General features: G+C 43.7%; 1 protein-coding gene across 4 annotated transcripts; it reads right to left on the bottom strand.

Moving 5' to 3' along the window:
- LOC129861154 (kinesin heavy chain-like) lies at positions 1–24,534 on the bottom strand. Of its 4 annotated transcripts, none has more exons than XM_055932315.1 (29): positions 23,944–24,533; positions 22,318–22,405; positions 21,979–22,052; positions 21,596–21,700; positions 21,403–21,451; positions 21,234–21,289; positions 20,983–21,070; positions 20,388–20,512; positions 19,913–20,017; positions 19,432–19,580; positions 18,993–19,141; positions 18,079–18,263; positions 17,825–17,893; positions 15,689–15,895; positions 15,313–15,459; positions 14,684–14,872; positions 14,300–14,417; positions 13,363–13,424; positions 13,152–13,264; positions 12,889–12,990; positions 12,700–12,760; positions 12,450–12,521; positions 12,234–12,338; positions 8,109–8,325; positions 7,677–7,842; positions 7,463–7,548; positions 2,240–2,267; positions 1,997–2,082; positions 1–1,829 (listed from the first exon to the last, which is right to left on the bottom strand). In XM_055932315.1, exons 1-28 carry the CDS (start codon positions 24,070–24,072, stop codon positions 2,004–2,006), a joined length of 3,123 nt encoding a protein of 1,040 aa, XP_055788290.1. In that variant the 5' UTR covers positions 24,073–24,533; the 3' UTR covers positions 1–1,829; positions 1,997–2,003. The 4 variants fall into 4 exon arrangements, with proteins under 4 accessions (XP_055788290.1, XP_055788291.1, XP_055788292.1 ...); XM_055932316.1 differs by having other exon boundaries at positions 7,463–7,545; XM_055932317.1 differs by having other exon boundaries at positions 13,152–13,261.
- Between the last annotated feature and the right edge of the window lie 144 nt (positions 24,535–24,678).

Here is a 24,678-nt window from a genome sequence, read left to right as displayed (position 1 = left end):
TTTTCTTCTATGAACTTATTTCTGTAAGGGTTTATTTCTGCCAACTACAACATAATGATTCACATATTTTAATGAGTATATACAAAAATATGCATGTCGCACGATGAATCACATGAGCATATAGGCCTACAGAAATATATAAATACATACAGTACACATTATGGTTCCCTAACAAAGTAATATTATGTGCGTACTTTTTTCATTTTACTACATAATGATATGCTGTTATACTTACAAGTTTAACAATATTATCACATATTTTAGATATGCTAAAGTCAGACAGTCGAATATCTGGTACAATTTCTCAAACTTGTTACATCCAAAAATGACTTCAAAAGGGAATCTAAATAATCGTTGGGGGCAGGCCTGGTTTGAAATAATTCAGTCTTTAATTTATCCAAGTGGAGGGGATAATGAGTTTTTCAAACTGTTACTTTATCTCATCACTTTCTTCAGTAATTAGCAATTATGTTGCTAAAAAGATTTGAAAGATATATGTGGCCCTGGCCCCACAACACACTGTTATCAATCAGAGATCCTGAGGTTTCAGTCATTAGTAGGCCAAAATGTAGATCATAGTGTCTGTTAGATTGACCTGAAGTCAACACTGTACAGTCCGGCTAGTTAGTGAACCAACTCTACTGTACAGTACTTGTCAAAAGACCTTGGTTCTCTCAATCACAGCTCCAGCAGCTGCTGGTTTTCTCTGTCCCGATTGGTTGATCAGGATTCTGACTGAGAAAACACAGCAGAGCACAGGACCATGTAAAGTTCGCATTGGTCAGCTGCCATTACTAACATGCCAATGTTACAATCAAATAAAATGCTTTCAAACCCCATACTGGTGGCAGCTCGGTTGGGAGCAGTTTAAAAACACATCCAGAAGGTGTTTTGTGGTATATTGAATAATGTTTTTTTATAGGGGTTGGGAAATGTTGGCATGATGTTGTGCCCTATAGCAGAATACATAGAGCAGGTAGAAGGGGCACCATTTTAAAATAGAGATGTGACTATCTCATCAATAACATCATACCTTACTTCATGATGTTAAGGAGGAGGAATCTTTGTACAAACAAATCAGTTGACAGGACATAACAGCTCCCTTCACTGCCTTACAATCCACTAATATAGCAACATGTTGGAATGATGATATAAGTTGATAAGTTGTATCAGTAGATCTAGAGGTAGTAAATACACAGATACTGTACTTCTATATATGTACACACATGACTGCATGTTATGATCATGTGAAATCAGCTGTCATTATTATTAAGGCTGGTTTAGACTCTAAAGGGCATAGGGCATGGCTGAGTTCCACATGCCTCAGTACTGACTGGACAATGACATCATACAGCTAATACAACAGCATCATAAACTCTACATGACATCTGTCAATACCACTGTGGTGGTTCATGCCAGTTTATAGCAAATTGAGTAACACTGTCATGAAACATGCACAGATTTAGTTGGCTACTCAGCTAGCTGGGCAACATGCAGAGTGAGATCCTTTGTTGTAGGCTGGCATTAAGTCTTATAGGAGAGGTGCCAGGGCATGGTTATGACGGTGCTATAGGTCAGCATTATGATGCCACTGTCGAGTAAAGTGGAACTGTACATACACAGAAACAGTGCTGGTCAATACCTCTACAGGAGTATACATTACGATGTGTTCTAATCACAGGAGTGTGAGGGTGGTCGCCATTGGGAGCATGGGGCTGAGCTTGGGACTACAGGGGAGAATCAGTGGCCATGTATGGGTGCAGGGGGAGGGAAGCTAGACGGCTGCATGCAAATATATGGGAGCGGTCCTGAATACAGTATTTGGTCATCTGTGGAAAGAAAAGTAAATAGATCGTTAGGAGATGCGTTTCAAACAAGGAGTAGGAATTCATCCTTCAACATGTATATTGAATTCATCATTTGTTGCGAATGTAAACAATGCGTGTGATGAGAGAGTTAATGTGTGTGCGCGCCTGTGTGCGTGCTCGTTAGTTACCATGGCATTAACTTGCAGCAGTCTCCTGCTGAATGATGTACAGTCTGCCTGGGTCCTCCACCTCACTGCCACAGTGCCCATCACTCCTGCAGACACACACTACACTGTTCAGTACTGTAGAGAGGGAGAAGTAGCACTGGTAGTAGTATTAGTAATAATAGAGTGACAGAGGTAGAAGTGGGAGTAATATTAGTCTCTTTGTAATGCTTTTACAATATACAATTGAGACGCTGATATGCTTACCTGTTGTCATTGATGTCTACGGTGTTTCCTGTTCATGAATATAACAGGGAATAGTTAGGATTAGTGTGTATATACTGTACAGTGCCTTCGGAAAGTATTCAGACTCCTTGACTTTTTCCACATTTTGTTACGTTACAGCCTTATTCTAAAATGTATTAAATTTAAAAAATCCTCAGCAATCTACCCACAATAGCCCATAATGACAAAGCAAAAAGAAATTGGGGGAAATTCTAGCAAATGTATTAAATATCATTAACAGCAACACCTTATTTACATAAGTATTCAGACCCTTTGCTATGAGACTCCAAATTGAGCTTGGGTGCATCCTGTTTCCATTGATCATCCTTAATACGTTTCTACAACTTGGAGTCCACCTGTGGTAAATTCAATTGATTGGACATGATTTGGAAAGATACATGCCTGTCTTTATAAAGTCCCACAGTTGATAGTGCATGTCAGAGCAAAAACCAAGCCATGAGGTCGAAGGAATTGTCCGTAGAGCTCAGATACAGGATTGTGTTGTGACACAGACCTGGGGAAGGGTACCAAAAAATGTCTGCAACATTGAAGGTCCCCAAGAACACAGTGGCCTCCATTATTCTTAAATGGAAGAAGTTTAGAACCACCAAGACTCTTCCTAGAGCTGGCCCCCCAGCCAAACTGAGCAATCGGGGGAGAAGTGCCTTGGTCAGGGAGGTTACCAAGAACCCGATGGTCACTCTGACAGAGCTCCAGAGTTCCTCTGTGGAGATTGGAGAACCTGCCAGAAGGATAATCATCTCTGCAGCACTCCACCAATCATGGTAGAGTGGCCAGACGGAAGCCGCTCCTCAGTAGAAGACACATGACAGGCCACTTGGGGTTTTCCAAAAGACAAGCATAAAGGTTGCAGCATCATACTGTGGGGGATGTTTTCCAGCGACAGGGACTGGGGGACTAGTTAGGATCGAGGGAAAGATTAATAGAGTAAAGTACAGAGCGACCCTTGATGAAAACCTGCTCCAGAGCGCTCAGGACCTCAGACTGGGGGCGAAGGTTCACCTTCCAACAGGAGGACGACCCTAAGCACACAGAGACGACAACACAGGAGTGGCTTCGGGATAAGCCTCTGAATGTCCTTGAGTAGCCCAGCCAGAGCCCGGACTTGAACCCAATTGAGCATCTCTGGAGAGACCTGGAAATAGCTGTGCAGCGACGCTCCCCATCCAACCTGACAGAGCTTGAGAGGATCTGCAAAGAAGAATGGGAGAAACTCCCCAAATACAGGTGTGCCAAGCTTGTAGCGTCATACCCCAGAAGAATTTAGGCTGTAATCGCTGCCAAAGGTGCTTCAACAAAGTACTGAATAAAGGGTCTGAATATTTATGTAAATGCAATATTTTATATTTTTTATACATTTGCTAAGGCTGTAAAGTAACAAAACATGGAAAAAGTCAAGGGGTTTGAATACTTTGAATAAACTGTATATACAGTACCAGTCAAAAGTTTGGACACCTACTCATTCAAGGGTTTTTCTTTATTTTTTACTATTTTCTACATTGTAGAATAATAGCGAAGACATCAAAACTATGAAATAACACATATGGAATCATGTAGTAACCAAAAAAGTGTGAAACAAAGTACTTCAAAGTAGCCACCCTTTGCCTTGATGAAAGCTTTGCACACTCATGCATTCTCTCAACCAGCTTCACCTGGAATGCTTTTCCAACAGTCTTGAAGGAGTAAACCACATATGCGGAGCACTTGTTTGCTGCGTTTTCCTTCACTCTGCGGTCCAACTCATCCCAAACCATCTCAATTGCTAGAGATGGTTAGCAATTGGGGCGGCAGGGAGCCTAGTGGTTAGAGCATTGGACTAGTAACCGAAAGGTTGCTAGATCGAATCCCGTAGCTGACAAGGTAAAAAGGCAGTTAACCCACTGTTCCTAGGCCATCATTGTAAATAAGAATTTGTTCTTAACTGACTTGCCTAGTTAAATAAAGGTAAAATAAATAAAATAATTGTGTTGAGGTCGGGTGATTGTGGAGGCCAGGTCATCTGATGCATCACTCCTTTTCTTTGTCAAATATCCCTTACACAGCCTGGAGGTGTGTTGGGTCATTGTTCTGTTGAAAATCAAATGATAGTCCCACTAAGCGCAAACCTGTCACGCTTGTCTGAATGAATGGACCAAGGCGCAGCGTACTTAGAGTTCCACATGTTTAATAAATATGAAACTCACCAAAAACAATGCAGAAGAAAACGAAACGTGACATTCTGTGCTGCTCACAGGCAGCTACACAAAAACAAGATCCCACAAACAATAGGTGGGAAAGGCTGCCTAAATATGATCCCCAATCAGAGACAACGATAGACAGCTGCCTCTGATTGGGAACCATACCATGCCAACAAAGAAATAGAAAACATAGATTGCCCACCCTAGTCACAACCGGGCCTAACCAAATAGAGAATTAAAAGGATCTCTAAGGTCAGGGCGTGACAAAACCAGATGGGATGGCTTATCGCTGCAGAATGCTGTGGTAGCCATGCTGGTTAAGTGTGCCTTGAATTCTAAATACATCACTGACAGTGTCACCAGCAAAGCCATCACACCTCCTCATCCATGCTTCACGGTGGGAACCACACATGTGGAGAACATCCGTTCACCTACTCAGCGTCTCACATAGACACGGCGGTTGGACTCAGATTTGGACTCATCAGGCCAAAGGACAGATTTCCACCATTCTAATGTCCATTGCTCGTGTATCTTGGCCCAAGCAAGTCTCTTCTTATTATTGGTGTCCTCTAGTAGTGGTTTCTTTGTAGCAATTCGACCATGAAGACCTGATTCACGTCTTCTCCGAACAAATAAATGTGTCACATGCCCCGAATACAACAGTGAAATGCTTACTTACAAGCCCTTAACCAACAATGCAGTTTTAAGAAAAATAAGTGTTAAGTAGAAAAAATAGATAAGTAGAAAATAAAAGTAACAAATAATTAAACAGCAGCAGTAAAATAACAATAGCGAGGCTATATACAGGGGGTACTGGTACAGAGTCAATGTGCGGGGGCACCGGTTAGTCGAGGTAGTTGAGGTAATATGTACATGTAGGTAGAATTAAAGTGACTATGCATAGATAATAGATAAACAGAGAGTAGCAGCAGCGTAAAAGAGGGATCTGGTAGACCTTTGATTAGCTGTTCAGGAGTCTTATGGCTTGGGGGTAGAAGCTGTTAAGAAGCCTTTTGGACCTAGACTTGGTTCTCCGGTATCGCTTGCCGTGCGGTAGCAGAGAGAACAGTCTTTGACTAGGGTGGCTGGAGTCTTTGACAATTTTTAGGGCCTTCCTCTGACACTGCCTGGTATAGAGGTCCTGGATGGCAGGAAGCTTGGCCCCAGTGATGTACTGGGCTATAGGGACTACCCTCTGTAGTGCCTTGCGGTCGGAGGCCGAGCAGTTGCCATACCAGGCAGTGATGCAACCAGTCAGGATGCTCTCGATGGTGCAGCTGTAGAAACTTTGGAGGATCTGAGGACCAATGCCAAATATTTTCAGTCCCCTGGGGGGGAATAGGCTTTGTCGTGCCCTCTTCACAACTGTCTTAGTGTGTTTGAACCATGATAGTTTGTTGGGGATGTGGACACCAAGGAACTTGAAGCTCACAACCTGCTCAACTACAGCCCCATCGATGAGAATGGGCGCGTGCTCGGTCATCCTTTTCCTGTAGTCCACAATCATCTCCTTTGTCTTGATCACGTTGAGGGAGAGGTTGTTGTCCTGGCACCACACGACCAGGTCTCTGACCTCCTCCCTATAGGCTGTCTCATCGTTGTCGGTGATCAGACCTACCACTGTTGTGTCATCGGCAAACTTGATGATGGTGTTGGAGTCGTGCCTGGCCATGCAGTCATGAGTGTTCAGGGAGTACAGGACGCACCCCTGAGGGGCCCCCGTGTTTAGGATCAGCGTGGCGGATGTGTTGTTCCCTACCCTTCCCACCTGGGGTTGGCGCGTCAGGAAGTCCAGGATCCAGTTGCAGAGGGAGGTGTTTAGTCCCAGGGTCCTTAGCTTAGTGATGAGCTTTGAGGGGACTATGGTGTTGAATGCTGAGCTGTAGTTAATGAATAGCATTCTCACATAGGTGTTCCTTTTGTCTAGGTGGGAAAGGGCAGTGTTGAATGCAATAGACATTGCCTCATCTGTGGATCTGTTGGGTCGGTATGCAAATTGGAGTGGGTCTAGGGTTTCTGGGATAATGGTGTTGATGTGAGCCATGACCAGCCTGTCAAAGCACTTCATGGCTACAGATGTGAGTGCTACGGGTCGATAGTCATTTAGTCAGGTTAACTTAGTATTCTTGGGCACATGCTTAAAACATATTGGTATTACAGACTCAGTCAGGGACAGATTGAAAATGTCAGTGAAGACTCTTGCCAGTTGGTCAGCGCATGCTCGGAGTACACATCCTGGTAATCCATCTGGCCCTGCTGCCTTGTGAATGTTGACCTGTTTAAAGGTCTTACTCACATCGGCTACGGAGAGCGTGATCACACAGTCCTCCGGAACAGCTGATGCTCTCATGCATGTTTCAGTGTTACTTGCCTCAAAGCGAGCATAGAAGTAATTTAGCTCGTCTGGTCGGCAGTTGATGTTGAGATGTGTCTGTTACATGAACTCTGTGAAGCATTTATTTGGGCTGCAATCTCTGAGGCTGGTAACTCTAATGAACTTATCCTCTGCAGCAGAGGTCACTGGGTCTTCCTTTCCTGTGGCGGTCCTCATGAGAGCCAGTTTCATCATAGCGCTTGGTGGTTTTTGTGACTGCACTTGAAACTTTAAAAGTTCTTAGCTTTTTCCTGATTGACTGACCTTCATGTATTAAAGTAATGATGGACTGTTGTTTCTCTTTGCTTATTTGAGCTGTTCTTGTCATAATATAGACTTGGTCTTTTAACAAATAGGGCTATCTTCTGATTATCACCCCTACCTTGTCACAACACAACTGATTGGCTCAAACGCATGTGTTATTGTAGTTTTAATGTTTTCACTATTATTCTACAATGTAGAAAATAAAGAAAAATCCTTGAATGAGAAGGTGTGTCTAAACTTTTTACTATATTTTTTTCTGACATTCAATTACTTCATTACAAGCTTTTAACCACTGTAAAATGTAATATACAGTAAAACGCAGAACTGTTGGTGTGGGTGATGGGTGAACTGTATGGCTCTGGGACTCACCGTTATCCCTGTCTATGTTGAGTGGGTAGGACTCCAGCATGTCTGTGGGGTTGACTGCTCTATAGCCCAGTCCTGTGGACACTCTGCTTGACATAGACAATAGAACACAGTCACTCCTGAGTCTAATAACACACCAATACAAGTAAACTATTCAAAGCTAAATTTACTTAAAGGATTGATCTATATAAATATGACTGTGTGAGATGGGACTTACATGTTTGTCTGGACGGAGCTGAGCTGAGAGTTAGGTACGGTGGTCTGTTCTGTGATGGCACTCTGGAACAGGGCATTACTGTAGGTGTTGGCCGGCTCACTGACATCTGTGTAGAACGGGTTGGTAGGAGAGCACACTGGCAGCTGCTTCGGACGCACTGGTTTGGCTGCAGGATAACACAGAGGCCAATCAATCAATATTACAATACAGAGGTAAATTATGTTTTTTTTAAAAACATATACGTATATATATACCACCTGTTACTTAAAATAGATACATTTGACCCATATCTAAGCACCTATTTTATCTTCAAAATGTTCTGTGTCATTCCGATCATTTATTATATTTATCAATGACTGTCTATGAAGCTCTCCATAAACAGAGTACACATCAGCACAGTCAGTAAAACTGTATTTGGGGTGGGTGCGCTACCGATCTGTGCAGCATGGGGGCGTCTCAGAGTGTTCTTGGTTCTCATGGCGTCTTTGATGCGGTCCACTTCCTGCTGGTAGCGACGCCTGTCGATCATGGCGCCCTCCTTGGCGTCCCTCAGTGCCGTCTCCAGGGCCTTAACTCTCTCAGCAGTAGACCGAAGACGTTTCTCCAACTTTGGAAGCTCACAACGCAGATCTGCATTGTCACGAACCAGCTACAGAGAAATACATAAAGAAAGAGAGAGAGAGAGAGAGAGAGAGAGAGAGAGAGAGAGAGAGAGAGAGAGAGAGAGAGAAAAGAGAGAAAAGAGAGAAAAGAGAGAAAAGAGAGGAAGTGAGGAGAAATAAGAGTGACACAAGGGAAGAGAGATTTCTTGCCGGAATATTTATTGATCAGGGATGGATAAGGTAAGAGAGGGGTGGGATGAGACTGGGTAATAAGGGGAAAAAGAGATTGTATTAACAACAGTGAAGGAGAGGAGACTGGATACTGACCTTGGCATAAAACTATGCGTTTATGACTCCCCAAATGCTAAATTTACCCACATGAGCAAGTTTTCTTTCAATATTTTTGTGTCCCCTGAATATCTTGTATCACATAAGTATTTTGAATTTAAATGTTTCTTCTCTCATATCCCTTAGCATAAAATCATGATATAATTCAAAAGTAAATATTAGAGGTTGACCGATTAATCGGAATGGCCAATTAATTAGGGCCGATTTCAAGTTTTCATAACAATCGGTAATCGGCATTTTTGGACACCGATTGTGGCCGATTACATTGCACTCCACGAGGAGACTGCGTGGCAGGCTGTGACTACCTGTTACGTGAGTGCAGCAAGACGCCAAGGTAAGTTGCTAGCTAGCATTAAACTTATCTTATAAAAACAATCAATCTTAACATAATCACTAGTTAACTACACATGGTTGATGATATTACTAGTTTATCTAGCTTGTCCTGTGTTGCATATAATCGATGCGGTGCCTGTTAATTTCTCATTGAATCACAGCCTACTTCGCCAAATGGGTGATGATTTAACAAGTGCATTCGCGAAAAAGCACTGTCGTTGCACCAATGTGTACCTAACCATAAACATCAATGCCTTCCTTTAAAATCAATACACAAGTATATATTTTTAAACCTGCATATTTAGTTAATATTGCCTGCTAACATGAATTTATTTTAACTAGGGAAATTGTGTCACTTCTCTTGCGTTCCGTGCAAGCAGAGTCAGGGTATATGCAGCAGTTTGGGTCGCCTGGCTCGTTGCGAACTATGTGAAGACCGTTTCTTCCTAACAAAGACCGTAATTAATTTGCCAGAATTGTACATAATTATGACATAACATTGAAGGTTGTGCAATGTAAAAGTAATATTTAGACTTAGGGATGCCACCCGTTAGGTAAAATACGTAACGGTTCCGTATTTCACTGAAATAATAAACATTTTGTTTTCGAAATGATAGTTTTCGGATTTGACCATTTAATGACTTAAGGCTTGTATTTCTGTGTGTTATTATGTTATAATTAAGTCTATGATTTGATATTTGATAGAGAAGTCTGACTGAGCAGTGGTAGGCAGCAGCAGGCTCATAAGCATTCATTCAAACAGCACTTTCGTGTGTTTGCCAGCAGCTCTTCGCTGTTCTTCAAGCATTGAGCTGATTATGACTTCAAGCCTATCAACTCCCGAGATTAGGCCAGTGTAACCGATGTGAAATGACTAGCTAGTTTGCAGGGTGACGTCACTCGCTCTGAGACCTTGAAGTAGTTGTTCCCCTTGCTCTGCAAGGGCCGCGGCTTTTGTGGAGCGATGGGTAACGATGCGTCGAGGGTGTCTGTGGTCGATGTGTCCCTGGGGCGAGGAGAGGGCTATACTATACTATACAGCTATACTGTTACACTAGCAATACTATAGTGCCTATAAGAACATCCAATTGTCAAAGGTATATGAAATACAAATGGTATAGAGAGAAATAGTCCTATAATAACTACAACCTAAAACTTCTTACCTGGAAATATTGAAGACTCATGTTAAAAGGAACCACCAGCTTTCATATGTTCTGAGCAAGGAACTTAAACGTTAACTTTTTTACATGGCACATATATCACTTTTACTTTCTTCTCCAACACTTTGTTTTTGCATTATTTAAACCAAAATGAACATGTTTCATTATTTATTTGAGGATAAATTGATTTTATTGATGTATTATATTAAGTTAAAATAAAAGTGTTCATTCAGTATTGTTGTAATTGTCATTATTACAAAGAAAGAAAGAAAGAAAATTAATCAGCCGATTAATCGGTATCGGCTTTTTTGGTCCTCCAATAATCGGTATCGGCGTTGAAAAATCATAATCGGTCGACCTCTAGTAAATATACTGTGAAAACTTTCCTCCTCTTTTGGTTCATGCCAGACTAAAACAGCTAAAAACCAGTCAGATAACACGTGACAACATCTTTGTGAGTATTGCATCACACGAGTTCACATTCACATACGACTCACTCTTTTTCTCTTTCAAACATCTCTCAGATTCATTAAAAATATTGCATGTAAAGAAAGAGTGTTAAGGAAGCATCGAGCCGTTTGTGTCCCTGTAGAATCCTAATGGATAGTGCCCAAAGCAGAAGGAAATTTTAGGTTGAAAATATACAGAAGAAAAAGGGATGCATGGAGGCAAAGGAGAAGCGAGGGCCTGTACCTGTCCGTAATACTCCATCATCTGCAGGGTGTGCTCTCAACGCACACAACAACAACAACAACAACAACAGAAACCCCGGAAACAAACACATAAAGACACACACATACACACAAACACACATCCATGCCCGCACACACAAAACAGCACAAGGACAAGAGGTGAAAAAAGAGTGAGTGGAACAGAGCCAAGAGGAGCCAACCCACTGTGCACAAACTGGTTGAATCAACGTTGTTTCCTCATCATTTCAACTAAATTACATTGAACCAATGTGGAACAGACGTTGAATTGACGTCTGTGCCCAGTGGGAAGGGTAGAGAGTTGACTGTGCAAGGGGGAAAGGGACGATGCTAGGTTGTGAGGTGTTCACACTTAGAGCTGGAGAGAGGTTTCTAGTTAGGTTTTACTTTATCAAAACAAGGTCGCAATTTACGCGATAAATTGGTTCATGCCAACTGCCAGCCACTTAAGAAAATTAGCCAAGCACTTTTACGCCCTCTACCAAATGGTAGCTATAAATGCAGAGGATGCGCACAGTGCAACAACATGATGAAGTGTCAATATTTCTGTCACCCACACACAGGAAAAAGGTTCCAAATAAATGACATTATTACGTGTTCCACCACCCATGTTATTTACATTATTAAATGTCCATGTGGGCTCTGTTATGTCGGTAAAACCACCCGCTCTCTTAAACAGAGAATTAGTGAACACAAAAGTTCAATCAGGAGAAACGACAGGGATTATCCAGTCGCTGTACATTTCAATGACATGAAGCATGACATTTCCACCTTTAGATTTTGTGGCATAGAGAAAGTTAAGATATCAGACAGGGGAGGTGATATTAATAATACTCTGAGTAAAAGAGAATATTTTTGGATTTTCACCCTCCAGACATTGTTTCCAAAAGGACTTAATGATGAAATGCCTTTGTATGTTATGCTGTGAATTGGAACATGAAATGTGTGTCTCTTGTAGATTATTCTGACGTTTTTCATATGATGTACCCAATGACTAATGAACTTGCTATGTCCTCATTGTGATTATACAGAAGTGTTCAATACGCCTTATTTATACACTTTTGTATGAGTTATGAAATGCACATTGTTATATTTGGTAGCACTTATTTATTTTCCTTTGCTTCCAACCCCCTTCGATGTGTAGAACGGATGTGGGTGGAGCCAGGTCTACATAAGGGTGCAACTTTCAAAAAAATCCCAAAAGCTCTGACGAAGGCCGTGTGGCCGATACGTAAGCTTATTAAATATCGGTGATACTATCAAGAGCAGTGTGCGGTTTCCTTTTCCTTCATCTTGTCCAATTGATGCCATGCACCTGCAAATAAGATTGCTCAGATGTGCGAGTGCCTTTTTGTACTTTATCAAAACAAGTCAGACAACACAACTATCCTGTGAGGCTCTCACCTGTTTGTGAACCTTTGTAAGCTGGTCCAGGTTATTCTCAAGAAAGGAAATCTTCTGTTTCTGGGTGCAAGACCCCCCACTATCATCAGGTTCCATTTCGGAACTCTGTGTAAGAAAGAAGGGAGGAACAGAGAGAGAGAGGAAAGGGGGGTTTCGTACCCTTCATAGTGATTAATAGGGTTATATTCTGTCTTTCTTTCTCCATCTCTCACTCACTTTTTTAACCCGCGACGTGAGGTCTTGAACGAACAGCTTGCGCAGGTTGTGGAGGGTCTGGAGCTCTCGGGCCTGAAAAACAAAGATGTAGAAGAAAATAAGGAAAATAAGGAAAAGAGGGAGAAGGTGCAGAAAATAAGAGTTAAAGCAGAGAGAGAAGAAAGAGGGAGATGAGGCAAGACAAGGGATATAGGGGGAATGAGGGAGAGAAAGAGGAAGAAAGGAGGGTAAGAGAGAGAGGGCCACTCACGACAGTCTCCTCCAGCCCTTTGAGATCCTGCTTGGTCTGCTCATGGCGCGCATGTAGAAATCTGACAGGAAGAGGAAACACTTCCTTATCAGCAACATCAAAATCAGAACACATTTCTTACCTTTGTTAAACTGTGAAGTGAGTTCACATTGTGTCAGTGTGTGTGTGTTTATGTGTGTTCAGACTTACGACAGCTCCTCCAGCCGCTCGCTCTTGCTGCTGTCCACGCTCTTCAGACGGTCAAAGTCGGCAAGCACCTGAGCCAACTCAATCTGCAGCTTCTGGTTATGACTGAGAGAGAGAGAGACCGATGATATCATGTTTAATACGAGAGAGAGACAAAAAGTTGAATGTTGAAGGTTTTTAAAAGTGAAGTGAATGTTTTCATCATTGTTTTATCTCATCAATGGCACATAAATGTAGAGGCTTCCAGTAGTTCTGATGACACTGACTCAGTGAGGTCATCGATGACCCTCTGCTTCTCGTTGATCTCATCCCGGAGACGGGCCATCTGCATGTGGTGCAGACCACGGTGAGACTCCTCCCCTTGCTGCCGAGGAACCTTCTGAACCACCAAACAATGAGGAAAATCACACTGCCGGTTTCATTTGATCTCAGTCATTACTGGGTGACATAATTAGCATTATTGGAATCCATGTTTACCTTGACGTTACCCTCCTCGGTCTCACCCTTCTCTCCATCCTTCTCTTCAAGCAGAGAGTTATCTGTAACATAGAAAGAGATCTATAAGATATGTTTTCCCACCTGGGTCCATCAGCCTGGCTGAAGTGAGGGTGGAGGGTGTGTACAGGTGTGTTATCTGGGTCTGGTGTGTACAGGTGTGTTACCTGAGTCCTGTAGATTGGCTGATGTGAGGGTGGAGGGTGTGTACAGGTGTGTTACAGGTATATAGTGATGTGTTACCTGGGTCCTGCAGCTTGGCTGAAGTGAGGGTGGAGGGTGTGTACAGGTGTGTTACCTGGGTCCTGCAGCTTGGCTGAAGTGAGGGTGGAGGGTGTGTACAGGTGTGTTACAGGTATATAGCGATGCGTTACCTGGGTCCTGCAGCTTGGCTGAAGTGAGGGTGGAGGGTGTGTACAGGTGTGTTACCTGGGTCCTGCAGCTTGGCTGAAGTGAGGGTGGAGGGTGTGTACAGGTGTGTTACAGGTATATAGCGATCTGTTACCTGGGTCCTGCAGCTTGGCTAAAGTGAGGGTGGAGGGTGTGTACAGGTGTGTTACAGGTATATAGCGATGTGTTACCTGGGTCCTGCAGCTTGGCTAAAGTGAGGGTGGAGGGTGTGTACAGGTGTGTTACAGGTATATAGCGATGTGTTACCTGGGTCCTGCAGCTTGGCTGAAGTGAGGGTGGAGGGTGTGTACAGGTGTGTTACCTGGGTCCTGCAGCTTGGCTGAAGTGAGGGTGGAGGGTGTGTACAGGTGTGTTACAGGTATATAGCGATGCGTTACCTGGGTCCTGCAGCTTGGCTAAAGTGAGGGTGGAGGGTGTGTACAGGTGTGTTACCTGGGTCCTGCAGCTTGGCTGAAGTGAGGGTGGAGGGTGTGTACAGGTGTGTTACAGGTATATAGCGATGTGTTACCTGGGTCCTGCAGCTTGGCCAGCTCCTCGCTGAGGGAGTCGTGGCTCTCCTCCAGCATCCTCTTCTTTAGCTCTACACTCTGCATGTACTCCGTCAAAGACCGGATCTTGGCTTCATGCTGCGAACACCCCAAACAGAGTCCCTCAGCTGACGTGGCACACTACACTCCCATCTATACCGTTTAGAAAATGTACAAAGTCTCTAAAGTTTGTCAATGACATGAGGGAAGAATGTTTTGAGTGTGCAGTGGTAAAGTGTATCTACTGTATGTATACACGGTATCAACATACCCTATGTATTTCTATACATATGCTGTGTATAGCATAGTCATACTAGCAAGTTGTGATGTTGATATTGAGGTGACCAGTAGAGCTGGAGGCTGACCTGTGAGATGAGGAGCTGGCAGGAGGAGAGCTCGCGGCCCGTCTCCTCCATCTTGCGATGACACTCCAGCTGCAGGTTCTCCAGCTGGCGACAGCGCTTCACCATGGACTTGACCTCTGACTTGATCTTACTGATGTAGAGACGGGCCACCGTGAACTCCTCCTCGATCGCCCCGCTGATCTCCACCGGCTACAGCAGAGACAGAGAGAGAGAGAGAATGACAGATTAGAGAAAATTAGGGAGAGGGATTGAAAGAAAGGTACACAGAGGGAGAGAGATGCAGGGATGAGAGAGGGGGCGGACAGGGTGGATTTTAAAGATGGGGTGGCGGCTCCTAAGCTGAAGAGTATACTGTATACAAAACCTCTCTCTCTGCCCATCAGTGGTGGCTGGTGGCACTCTAAATGGGGAGGACAGGCTCATTGTAATGGCTGGAACATAATGTATGGAATGGTCTCAAACACATCAAACACCTGGTTTTCGATGTGTTTGATACCATTCCATTCACTCCATTCCATCATTATTATGAGCTGTCCTCCCCTCACCAACCTCCTCTGCTACTAATCTACCTAATTGTTCTACCTCTCAGCAGTTCCAGAGGAGAGCAGTAAGAGATGTAATTAACTCACCAGCTTGATCTCCCCGTTGCCCACAATGGTGCTGAACTCACTTAGGTCCCTCATCAGGCCGTTGAGGACGTCAGCGATGCGCTTCCTCTGCTGACCACTCACTTCCTGCATGTGGGATAGCTCTGCCTCCAGCTCCATCAGACTGGCCTGCACAGCAGACAGGATGGAAGGAGAGAGGGATGAGTGGAATAAACGAGAGACATAGGCTACAGATTTACTTATGCAGAAATGTCAGCTAAGTAATGCCACCACGTTGGCAGACCTCTGGTCATTTAAAGTAGAGCAAAGAATCCATAAAGACTTCATACAAGACTTTAGAGAAGTTCATAGTAGACTTTCTGTCCACTCTATGTATTTCTATGCCCTGCTGACCCACCATCTTCTGGGCCAACTGGTCGGCCAGCAGCTGGTTCTGCAGGCCCTTCTCCTCCACCTCCTGGCTCTTCTGGTCATAGTTGATGGCCAGCTCCTCCAGGGCCTGCAGCACCTCCTTCACCTCTGTCTTGGCACAGCTGCTCTCCACCTGCAGACGACCCAGCTCTGCCTGCACCTTGTCCCCATCCCCACGAGAAGATGCCAGCAGCTGGAGAGAGAGAGAGTGATAACGATCACATAAACATAGCCTCATAAACATGAAATATGTAGGAACACAGTATACTGACAACACACAATATAAGTAATATTCACACACAGTACACAACCACACACAGATGGCCTAGATTTAGAACTGGCACAGAGTCATCCCTGCTGCTATGACAACGGATCTATTGAAAGAGATTTGCCGGCTAACTGAAAGGGGAGGAAATGGCTATTTGTTTGCTTGGTGATAATTCTACTACGTTCTGTATAGACCTAGTGCACATGCACTGACATTGAATCCCCATTCGACGTCACCTCTACCACTAGTCACCCTAGTGTCCATAACACAAATAGCACTATAAACTACCTATATTACCAACATGTTTAGATTCAGGATAATCAAGATTTGTATCACAATACATTTCTGAAGAAGACCTTTGCGTGGCCAAAAGATGCCTGGACAGAGATACAGACAGAGATACAGACAGAGAGGGGAACAGCGATACAGACAGAGAGGGGAACAGAGATACAGACAGAGAGGGGAACAGAGATACAGACAGAGAGGGGAGCAGAGATACAGACAGAGAGGGGAGCAGAGATACAGACAGAGAGGGGAACAGAGATACAGACAGAGAGGGGAACAGAGATACAGACAGAGAGGGGAGCAGAGATACAGACAGAGAGGGGAACAGAGATACAGACAGAGAGGGGAGCAGAGATACAGACAGAGAGGGGAGAAGAGATACAGACAGAGAGGGGAGCAGAGATACAGACAGAGAGGGGAGCAGAGATACAGACAGAGAGGGGAGCAGAGATACAGACAGAGATACAGACAGAGAGGGGAGCAGAGATACAGACAGAGAGGGGAGCAGAGATACAGACAAAGAGGGGAACAGAGATACAGACAGAGAGGGGAACAGAGATACAGACAGAGAGGGAACAGAGATACAGACAGAGAGGGGAACAGAGATACAGACAGAGAGGGGAGCAGAGATACAGACAGAGAGGGGAACAGAGATACAGACAGAGAGGGGAACAGAGATACAGACAGAGAGGGGAACAGAGATACAGACAGAGAGGGGAACAGAGATACAGACAGAGAGGGGAACAGAGATACTGACAGAGAGGGGAACAGAGATACAGACAGAAAGGGGAACCGAGATACAGACAGAGAGGGGAACAGAGATACAGACAGAGAGGGGAGCAGAGATACAGACAGAGAGGGGAGCAGAGATACAGACAGAGAGGGGAACAGAGATACAGACAGAGAGGGGAACAGAGATACAGACAGAGAGGGGAGCAGAGATACAGACAGAGAGGGGAACAGAGATACAGACAGAGAGGGGAGCAGAGATACAGACAGAGAGGGGAGCAGAGATACAGACAGAGATACAGACAGAGAGGGGAGCAGAGATACAGACAGAGAGGGGAACAGAGATACAGACAGAGAGGGGAACAGAGATACAGACAGAGAGGGGAGCAGAGATACAGACAGAGAGGGGAGCAGAGATACAGACAGAGAGGGGAGCAGAGATACAGACAGAGAGGGGAGCAGAGATACAGACAGAGAGGGGAACAGAGATACAGACAGAGAGGGGAACAGAGATACAGACAGAGAGGGGAGCAGAGATACAGACAGAGAGGGGAACAGAGATACAGACAGAGGGGAACAGAGATACAGACAGAGAGGGGAACAGAGATACAGACAGAGAGGGGAACAGAGATACAGACAGAGAGGGGAACAGAGATACAGACAGAGGGGAACAGAGATACAGACAGAGAGGGGAACAGAGATACAGACAGAGAGGGGAACAGAGATACAGACAGAGAGGGGAACAGAGATACAGACAGAGAGGGAACAGAGATACAGACAGAGAGGGGAACAGAGATACAGACAGAGAGGGGAACAGTGTGTGTGTCCGAGAGAGTTCACCTCATCCTGATCCAGCATCTGCTCCTTCAGTTTCTCAACCAACTGACACTGCAGGTTGATCTCATCATCCTGTGGAGACACACACACTATGGTCACTCGCTCTACTGGTGGAAATGAATTGAGGACATTGTACTGTTTGTTTTAAAGGATACTGGTCTACTTTGTTTTTTTGTATACAGCGTATGCATCTGTATATCTCCATACCCCCCAATGAGTGTGTGTATGTGTGTGTGTGTGTTTGAACAGGCACTAACCTTGTCGTCCAGCTGCTTGTAGAGCTTGCGGATCTCCTCCTCGTATTTCTGACGCTCCTCCTCGGAGATGCGCACCACGATGGAGGAGGTGTCGTTGTCCAGGATCATCATGGGACTCCGCTCCTCCACCGACTCCAGACGCACCACGTCAGCAGTGGTCCTCTCCGTCTCAGGAACGTTCTCCCCTGAAGGAGCATGAAGAGTGGAGAGGATGGAGAAAAGAGATGATGGGTCAGCAGCCTATGTCAGCTCTTAAGAGAATGGACTTCCTATTCATCTGTCTAGAGAAGCTAAGACAAGCTTTTTCCTGGAACATAAGTGTGCTGACACGATGTGCCTTGTTCCCATCCTTAGGTAAACAGAGTTATAGGCGTATCAAGAATATGCAAGGCAAGCATTTTGCAAGGCAAAGTATATTAAGACTGGTTCCCCTCCTTGTTCGGGCGGCATTCGGCGGTCGACGTTACCAGTCTTCTAGCCATCGCCGATCCACTTTTCATTTTCAATTTGTTTTGTCTTGTTTTCCCACACACCTGGTTTACATTCCCTCATTATTTGACGTGTATTTAACTCTCTGCCCCCCCCTCCCTGTCTGTGTGTGGAATTGTTTGTTGTTACGTGTATGTGCACATCAGACTGGTTTGCGCCGGTTTATGTCAACCCGTATTTGTTTATTGTTCTTAGTGCCGTGTGTCTGTTAGCCGTAATAAAGGGGTCCGTTTGCTACCCAATTCTGCTCTCCTGCACCTGACTTCCCTGCAGCCATTTACGCATAGCTTTACAACTATAAATTAATCAACATTGTGAAAAAAAACTGTAATTAACAAGACTGAAATGTAACAAACTAGGAATGTAATTATGACCTATAGAATGTGTCAAGCCTGTAAACTCTTTAATCTCTCAGTAAGTCTAACCGTTCCTCCAGCGGTTGAGCTCAGCCTCCAGCCTCTGGATGGTCTCCTTCATGGTCTTGTTCTTCTCCTTCTCCTTCTCGTACTTCCTCTTCCACTGATCGGCCGTTAGCTCCAGGTTGACGGACGCCGTGTTCCTGATGGTCTTAGCACTGCGAAGGTAGAGCGAATGGCGGTTAATGCCATAATGATGCAGTCACAGATTGTATTCATTATAGTGGGGATAATATAATACAGGTTTATACAGTATATACTGTATATTTATTCTGGAACAATAGATTATGAATACGGGTTTAGAAAATACTGTATTCAAAATCCTTTGACTATGGACATGATAACACATTGGCCGTTTTTGAGTAGAACTGTGAGCAGAGTGTAGAACCTGCTAAATGAGTACATTATCGGTGTAGGGAGAAGACAGAGTGGGCTGAGTGTTTGTTACCGTTGTCCGAACATCAGGGTGGATTTGGTTTCGGCATCGTTGTAGCTGGAGGGGGAGCAGCAGATGAACATGGTGGTCCTACAGTTTCCCCCCAGAGAGTCCTGCAGGATACGGGTCATCTTGCTGTCACGGTACGGCACGTGAGTTTTCTGCCAAATAAAACAGAGGAAGAAGAGATAAAGTGAGTAGGAGTACAAATGCAGCACTCAGTTAACCTTGCTGGCAGAGTAAGGCCAGGAGAAGGTTGGCATTGGTGTGTGTGGTGAGTAGTGAGTTGGCATTGACTAGGCTTCAGATGGGTTGGCACTGAGAGTTGTGAACTTTAATTAGCAGGTCCATGGGTTGGGTTGGCATGGTGGCTTGGAGATGAATGTGCAGTAAGTTGATACGGATGGATGTGTGGAGGTGCTGGAGGTGCTGGAGGTGCTGGAGGTGCTGGTATAAATGATAAGTAAGGTGGACAGTTGTGTACTGGACTCACCGTCCCTTCAGCCAGAGCAGATATCACATTGCCCAGAGCGGACAGAGACTTATTGATGTTTTTGGCCTCATCAAGGACGGCGCCCGCAGCACCGGTTTTGCTGACCTGAGAGAGAGAGAGCCAGAGAGAGAGCGAGAGAGAGAGAGAAACAGAGAGAGAGAAACAGAGAAAGAGAAAGAGAAACAGAGAGAGAGAGAAACAGAGAGAGAGAAAGAAACAGAGAGAGAGAGAGAAACAGAGAGATGGAGAAACTGAATTACCGACTGTGACTTAATGACCCATGGAAAGGTCACTAAAAGCTGCCAGTGTCCTTGTGGAAATAGCTCCATACATCATCTCTTGGTTCTGAGAAATGCTGCTGCCGATGCTGCTACAATGGAGTATACAGAGGAGAAATGGCTTTAGCGGTCCATAGTCTCTCTCACCTTAGCCCAGCCAGGTAAACCAGACAAGCAGACAGACAGACAGGTCTTACCTTTTCACTACCAGCCAAGTCCACCAGATAGAGTTTCCCACACAGCTTCTGCTCTGTCTCCGTATGCTCCTGCTTGATGTTGATCAGGAAGATGCTGTGACTACGAGAGCTGTGCTCATTCATGTCTATGAGGAGAGAGAACAACATGGAGTCAAATGAGCATCTTTGCACAAAATAAGCCTACAATGTATTAAGGGATTTACGTGTGTTTTGTTTATTTTGATGGGCAGAATCAATGCTTTTCTGGATCAATAATGCAAGTTTCTCACTGATATACGATGCAAATGAGAGTACGCAATGTACTCTATAAAAACATTTCAGGATAGGACCAATATCGGAGTCATTCTCTACATTAGCCAGCAGACACCCAGTTGGACCCTTGTAATTGAGAAGGTCCTCCATATACGTAGAGATACTGCTTGTAAGTAGAATACAAGTGGGAAGAAGTGATGCTATATAAGCCATAATGAGTCACATGGCTGAACTGTCACCATACAGTTCACTAACCATGCAACTCTCCTGCTAGCAGAAAAACATGGCACTGGATTATCTTCTTAGATGGATAGTGGGGGAATGAAACATTCTGAAGGCTTACTGGTCACGGCAACATGGCGGTTGTTTTTCCCCTCGTCAATGACATCCATGACCTCATCAGGGCTGGACACAAAGCGCTCAGTGCAACCCTACATCACAGGGAGTGGGGAAGGGGGAGACAGGGATGGTAGAGGAGTGAGATAATAAAGGGTTAATAATGAATATGCATGCTCCTTTTTTATTGGAAAATCTAATGCACAGTTATAAACAGATGTTGGGGTAGTTAGGTATGGTTGGCCTTGGTAAACCCACCTTTACATATGGGATCTTGTTCTTATCCTCATGAACAGCCAGGTTAGTCTTGGTCACTACAAGATAAATAAATCACCTTTAGAGCAAACAGTCTTTGAAGAAGATTTGGCTCAGTAATGGCATTGGATGTGGACTTGGTATATAACATTTCGGTAAACTGTGTACAAACCATCCAGGAGATCACGAATTTTGTCCATATAGACTTCAAAATATGAAACCTTAGTAGAGGAAAGAGAAAAGATAAGATAATCACAATCAAAAGTCAAACATGCTGTGGCTTCATGTAAGAGCAATACTTATTGCCACTGAGTCATTGTGGTATCATCCTAAATTTGGATGAGGAGATGGCGATGAATCCAAACCTTGATGTGGAACTCCAGGTTCTCATCCATGCCAAAGATATGGTTGAAGATGTCCTCTGCAATCCTGGGGATGATGCCCATCTGATTGGGATCATGCAGTTTTCCCTATAAAGACATACTGTGCAGTCAGTCTCTGGTGTTTAAAATCCTCATATCATTACAAGCAGTGTTTTTACAAAACTATTTACCAGAGGGTGTACAAATGCCCCCAAAGATCCGGGGTATTACATTTTGATTGAAACCAAACTGAAGCCATATTTATGCTGATTTATGGAGTTATTTCATAATGCGAGATCATCACTTTTTCAGAAGATAAAAAGTATTTTAAAATACTGGATTATGTATATTTGTTTTTTTCATCATTCTAATGACTCCCACTGTACCTCCATGGTGTGAGTCTTCCCAGAGGCCGTCTGTCCATATGCGAAAATAGTGCCATTGTATCCACCCAGCACATCTATATAAACAGAGGGAAACCAAGATAATTTGAAGAAATTATACAAATTAAAGAATTTCTTCAGGCCTTCAAGTCTGAAAATAAGAAAGACACCAACAACATTTAATATGAACACAGTTATGGGAAACAACGGCAGCAAGTAATACTGTGTGATGTCACCGACTGGTTTAATCAATTGATGAGTCAAAACCCCATGTCGATTTCTCTTGTATCTCTCTAATTTCTCTCTAATGTTCTGCCATTGTTGACAGTATCTGGTCCTTACCCTTGACAATTTGCTTAGCACAGGCATTGTAGACCTGCTCCTGAGTGGTGTTGGTGGGAAAAACCCGGTCGAACACATAGGACCGCCCCTGGGAGACACAAAGACATTAGGTCATTTTGTAAACCAAAAATGGTAGCTGTAACTACACAGACCAGGATGAAGCAAGATATAGCCTAGACATAATGAGGGACATTTTCTTGTCTCCAATTGTCTTTCGAATTAGCATTGTTATTTCATGTATACTGTATATGCCAAACAAACAAACAATGGAAATGCAATCAAGTTTGTTCTTGGTTCCTTATTTATGGATAGTGATAGACAATATATGTTTGTCAATCACTGAATCAATTAAAGGGACAGATGAATAAAGGTCAGAAACAATAAGGACCAAAACCAAAACCGTAGAGAAATAATCCTGTTTCCAAAACGTCCTAGGATAGAGCTTGGAAAGAATAGTGTTTCATCTGCTCAGTGCCTACCAAAAAGGTTTAGAAGCATTTCACAATGATGTGATCTTGAATGCAACCCTGCTTGTCTCTTCACCACATGCTAGTCATGTAAGCCTTTGGGAAAGGATGTCATATAGGCTATCATTGACTGAAGCAGATGACACATAACCAAGGGCTTGACTCAGACTGGATTTTAACACGTCAGGTCTTCAAATATGGAAATCATTCAGAATGCATAGAGGATCATTCAAACTTGAATTGTAGGCCTATAATATTTTGAATGTCAATCCTTTGAGAAAAACAGAAGAGTGTCTGATCACTAGCACTACAGACGCATCCCCATGTCAAAATCATTGTCCACAGAGAGGCATTGTCCAGAGTCAGTCTGGCACAGAGGAGAGTGGATCAATCCTAAACAGTAGAATGATATTGATCCTCTCCTCCATGTGCAATAAGAGAACAGGTTCTTGGCCCATTGTTAAGAATTATGACTGAAGAGGTCAGTCTAAGGTTTCCATGAACATCCTTAGCTAAGCTCTAAATGAATCCACCACCTCATTCCACTCTGTCCTGGCCCTGATCGACTCATAAAGACTAGTAGGCCTGTCTGAAGAGGGACTGATTGATTGAGTGACACTGTGTTTTATGTACTGGCATTGATCTGTGGCCTACAGTATCTACATTCCCTGTACATATATCTAATGTACCATTTCCATTACCTACGAACCAAATCATTACAACACGAATAACAGCAGCCTGAATGTTTTATCCTGAACATCTCCCCAATAATCAAATATTCAAATAAGCAATATTATAGACATGCTAGGTAGATCATCCAAATAGGCCTGTTGTATCTTCAGCCCGTTTTCATGTATGTTATTCATTGCCTAAGCAAGGAAAAATGTAATGTAAGTTGGTATCGAATATGGGGCCCGATGTAACTGCAGAAAATAAAACATGACCAGTAAATGGGCCTACACTGAGCCGACTGCACTGAATGCTCAACTGATGTCTTACTGAATAGAATCACCTTTACAGGCTAGGCTACGCAGTAACAACGATTGTAAATAATCAGGTAGGGCGTAATTTCAATCACAAATCATTGTTATTATTGGCAGTCCAAACGAAAACAGATTAATTATTTATTAATGAGCATATGTGAAACAAAGCGCCTTACCCCAACGTTGACACTGTCATCTCCTTGAAATGTAGGGATAAATTGATCCCCACGCAGAATCTCCGATTGATTCAGGGGGCGAAAGCGACACAAAACTTTGATATTACATTCTGAGGTTACATCGGCCATTGCACAAATTCAATGGATAGGGTTGGAATAAACTAATCGAGAATCAGATTAAAGCAATTTGCAGCCCGTCGATCGTAAAATAATGAATGAACGAACTGCGAAGATGCAACCAGAAACGTCCTTAAACGTATGTCTTAAAGGTAGAACAATATTTCAACTCAAGAGGTAACGCTTGACAGTTGACAACAGACAAACTACAATTTAAAGGCCAAAAATGATGCTTCAAGCATGTCGCAGCAAAATAGGCCATGCATATAAATTCAAATTAAAATCGCAATGGGTTACATCCTTGTAAGAATATATAGATTTTTTGCCAAATTCCTCCTCTGGCTAAATCTTGAAAGATGGACGTAGTCACGGATGTTTCTCAGATGTGTCGTTGTCAGATAGATGACGGCACAGTCGGTCAGGCTGGTTGAAGGTGAGACTGCACTGTGTGGAGCGTAGGGCGTGGTCTGTCTCTTCCCATTAAAGTGGTACCCGCCTCAGCATCCATATCAGCATCCAGACACCGGATGTAGCCTATCAGCAGCATCACCACGTCATTTTACGTACGCCTATGTCGTTTTATGGAATCAACTGCTTGATTCAACTATATATAAATTT

The sequence above is a fragment of the Salvelinus fontinalis genome, chromosome 8, assembly GCF_029448725.1.
Source record: "Salvelinus fontinalis isolate EN_2023a chromosome 8, ASM2944872v1, whole genome shotgun sequence".
NCBI lineage: Eukaryota > Metazoa > Chordata > Actinopteri > Salmoniformes > Salmonidae > Salvelinus > Salvelinus fontinalis.
The sequence above is the reverse complement of the archived record's forward strand: the minus strand, read 5'-3'. Positions and strand labels throughout refer to the sequence as shown.

What these genes read in the sequence shown, in the direction of transcription:
- LOC129861154 (XM_055932315.1), bottom strand. Translation starts at nt 24,072, where the DNA reads ATGGCCGATGTAACCTCAGAATGTAATATCAAAGTTTTGTGTCGCTTT. An exon ending in AGATGCTGGATCAGGATGAG is followed by an intron (nt 15,896 to 17,824) that starts GTGAACTCTCTC and finishes CTCTCTCTCCAG; the next exon opens with CTGCTGGCATCTTCTCGTGG. An exon ending in GTCATCGATGACCTCACTGA is followed by an intron (nt 12,991 to 13,151) that starts GTCAGTGTCATC and finishes TCTCTCTCTCAG; the next exon opens with TCATAACCAGAAGCTGCAGA.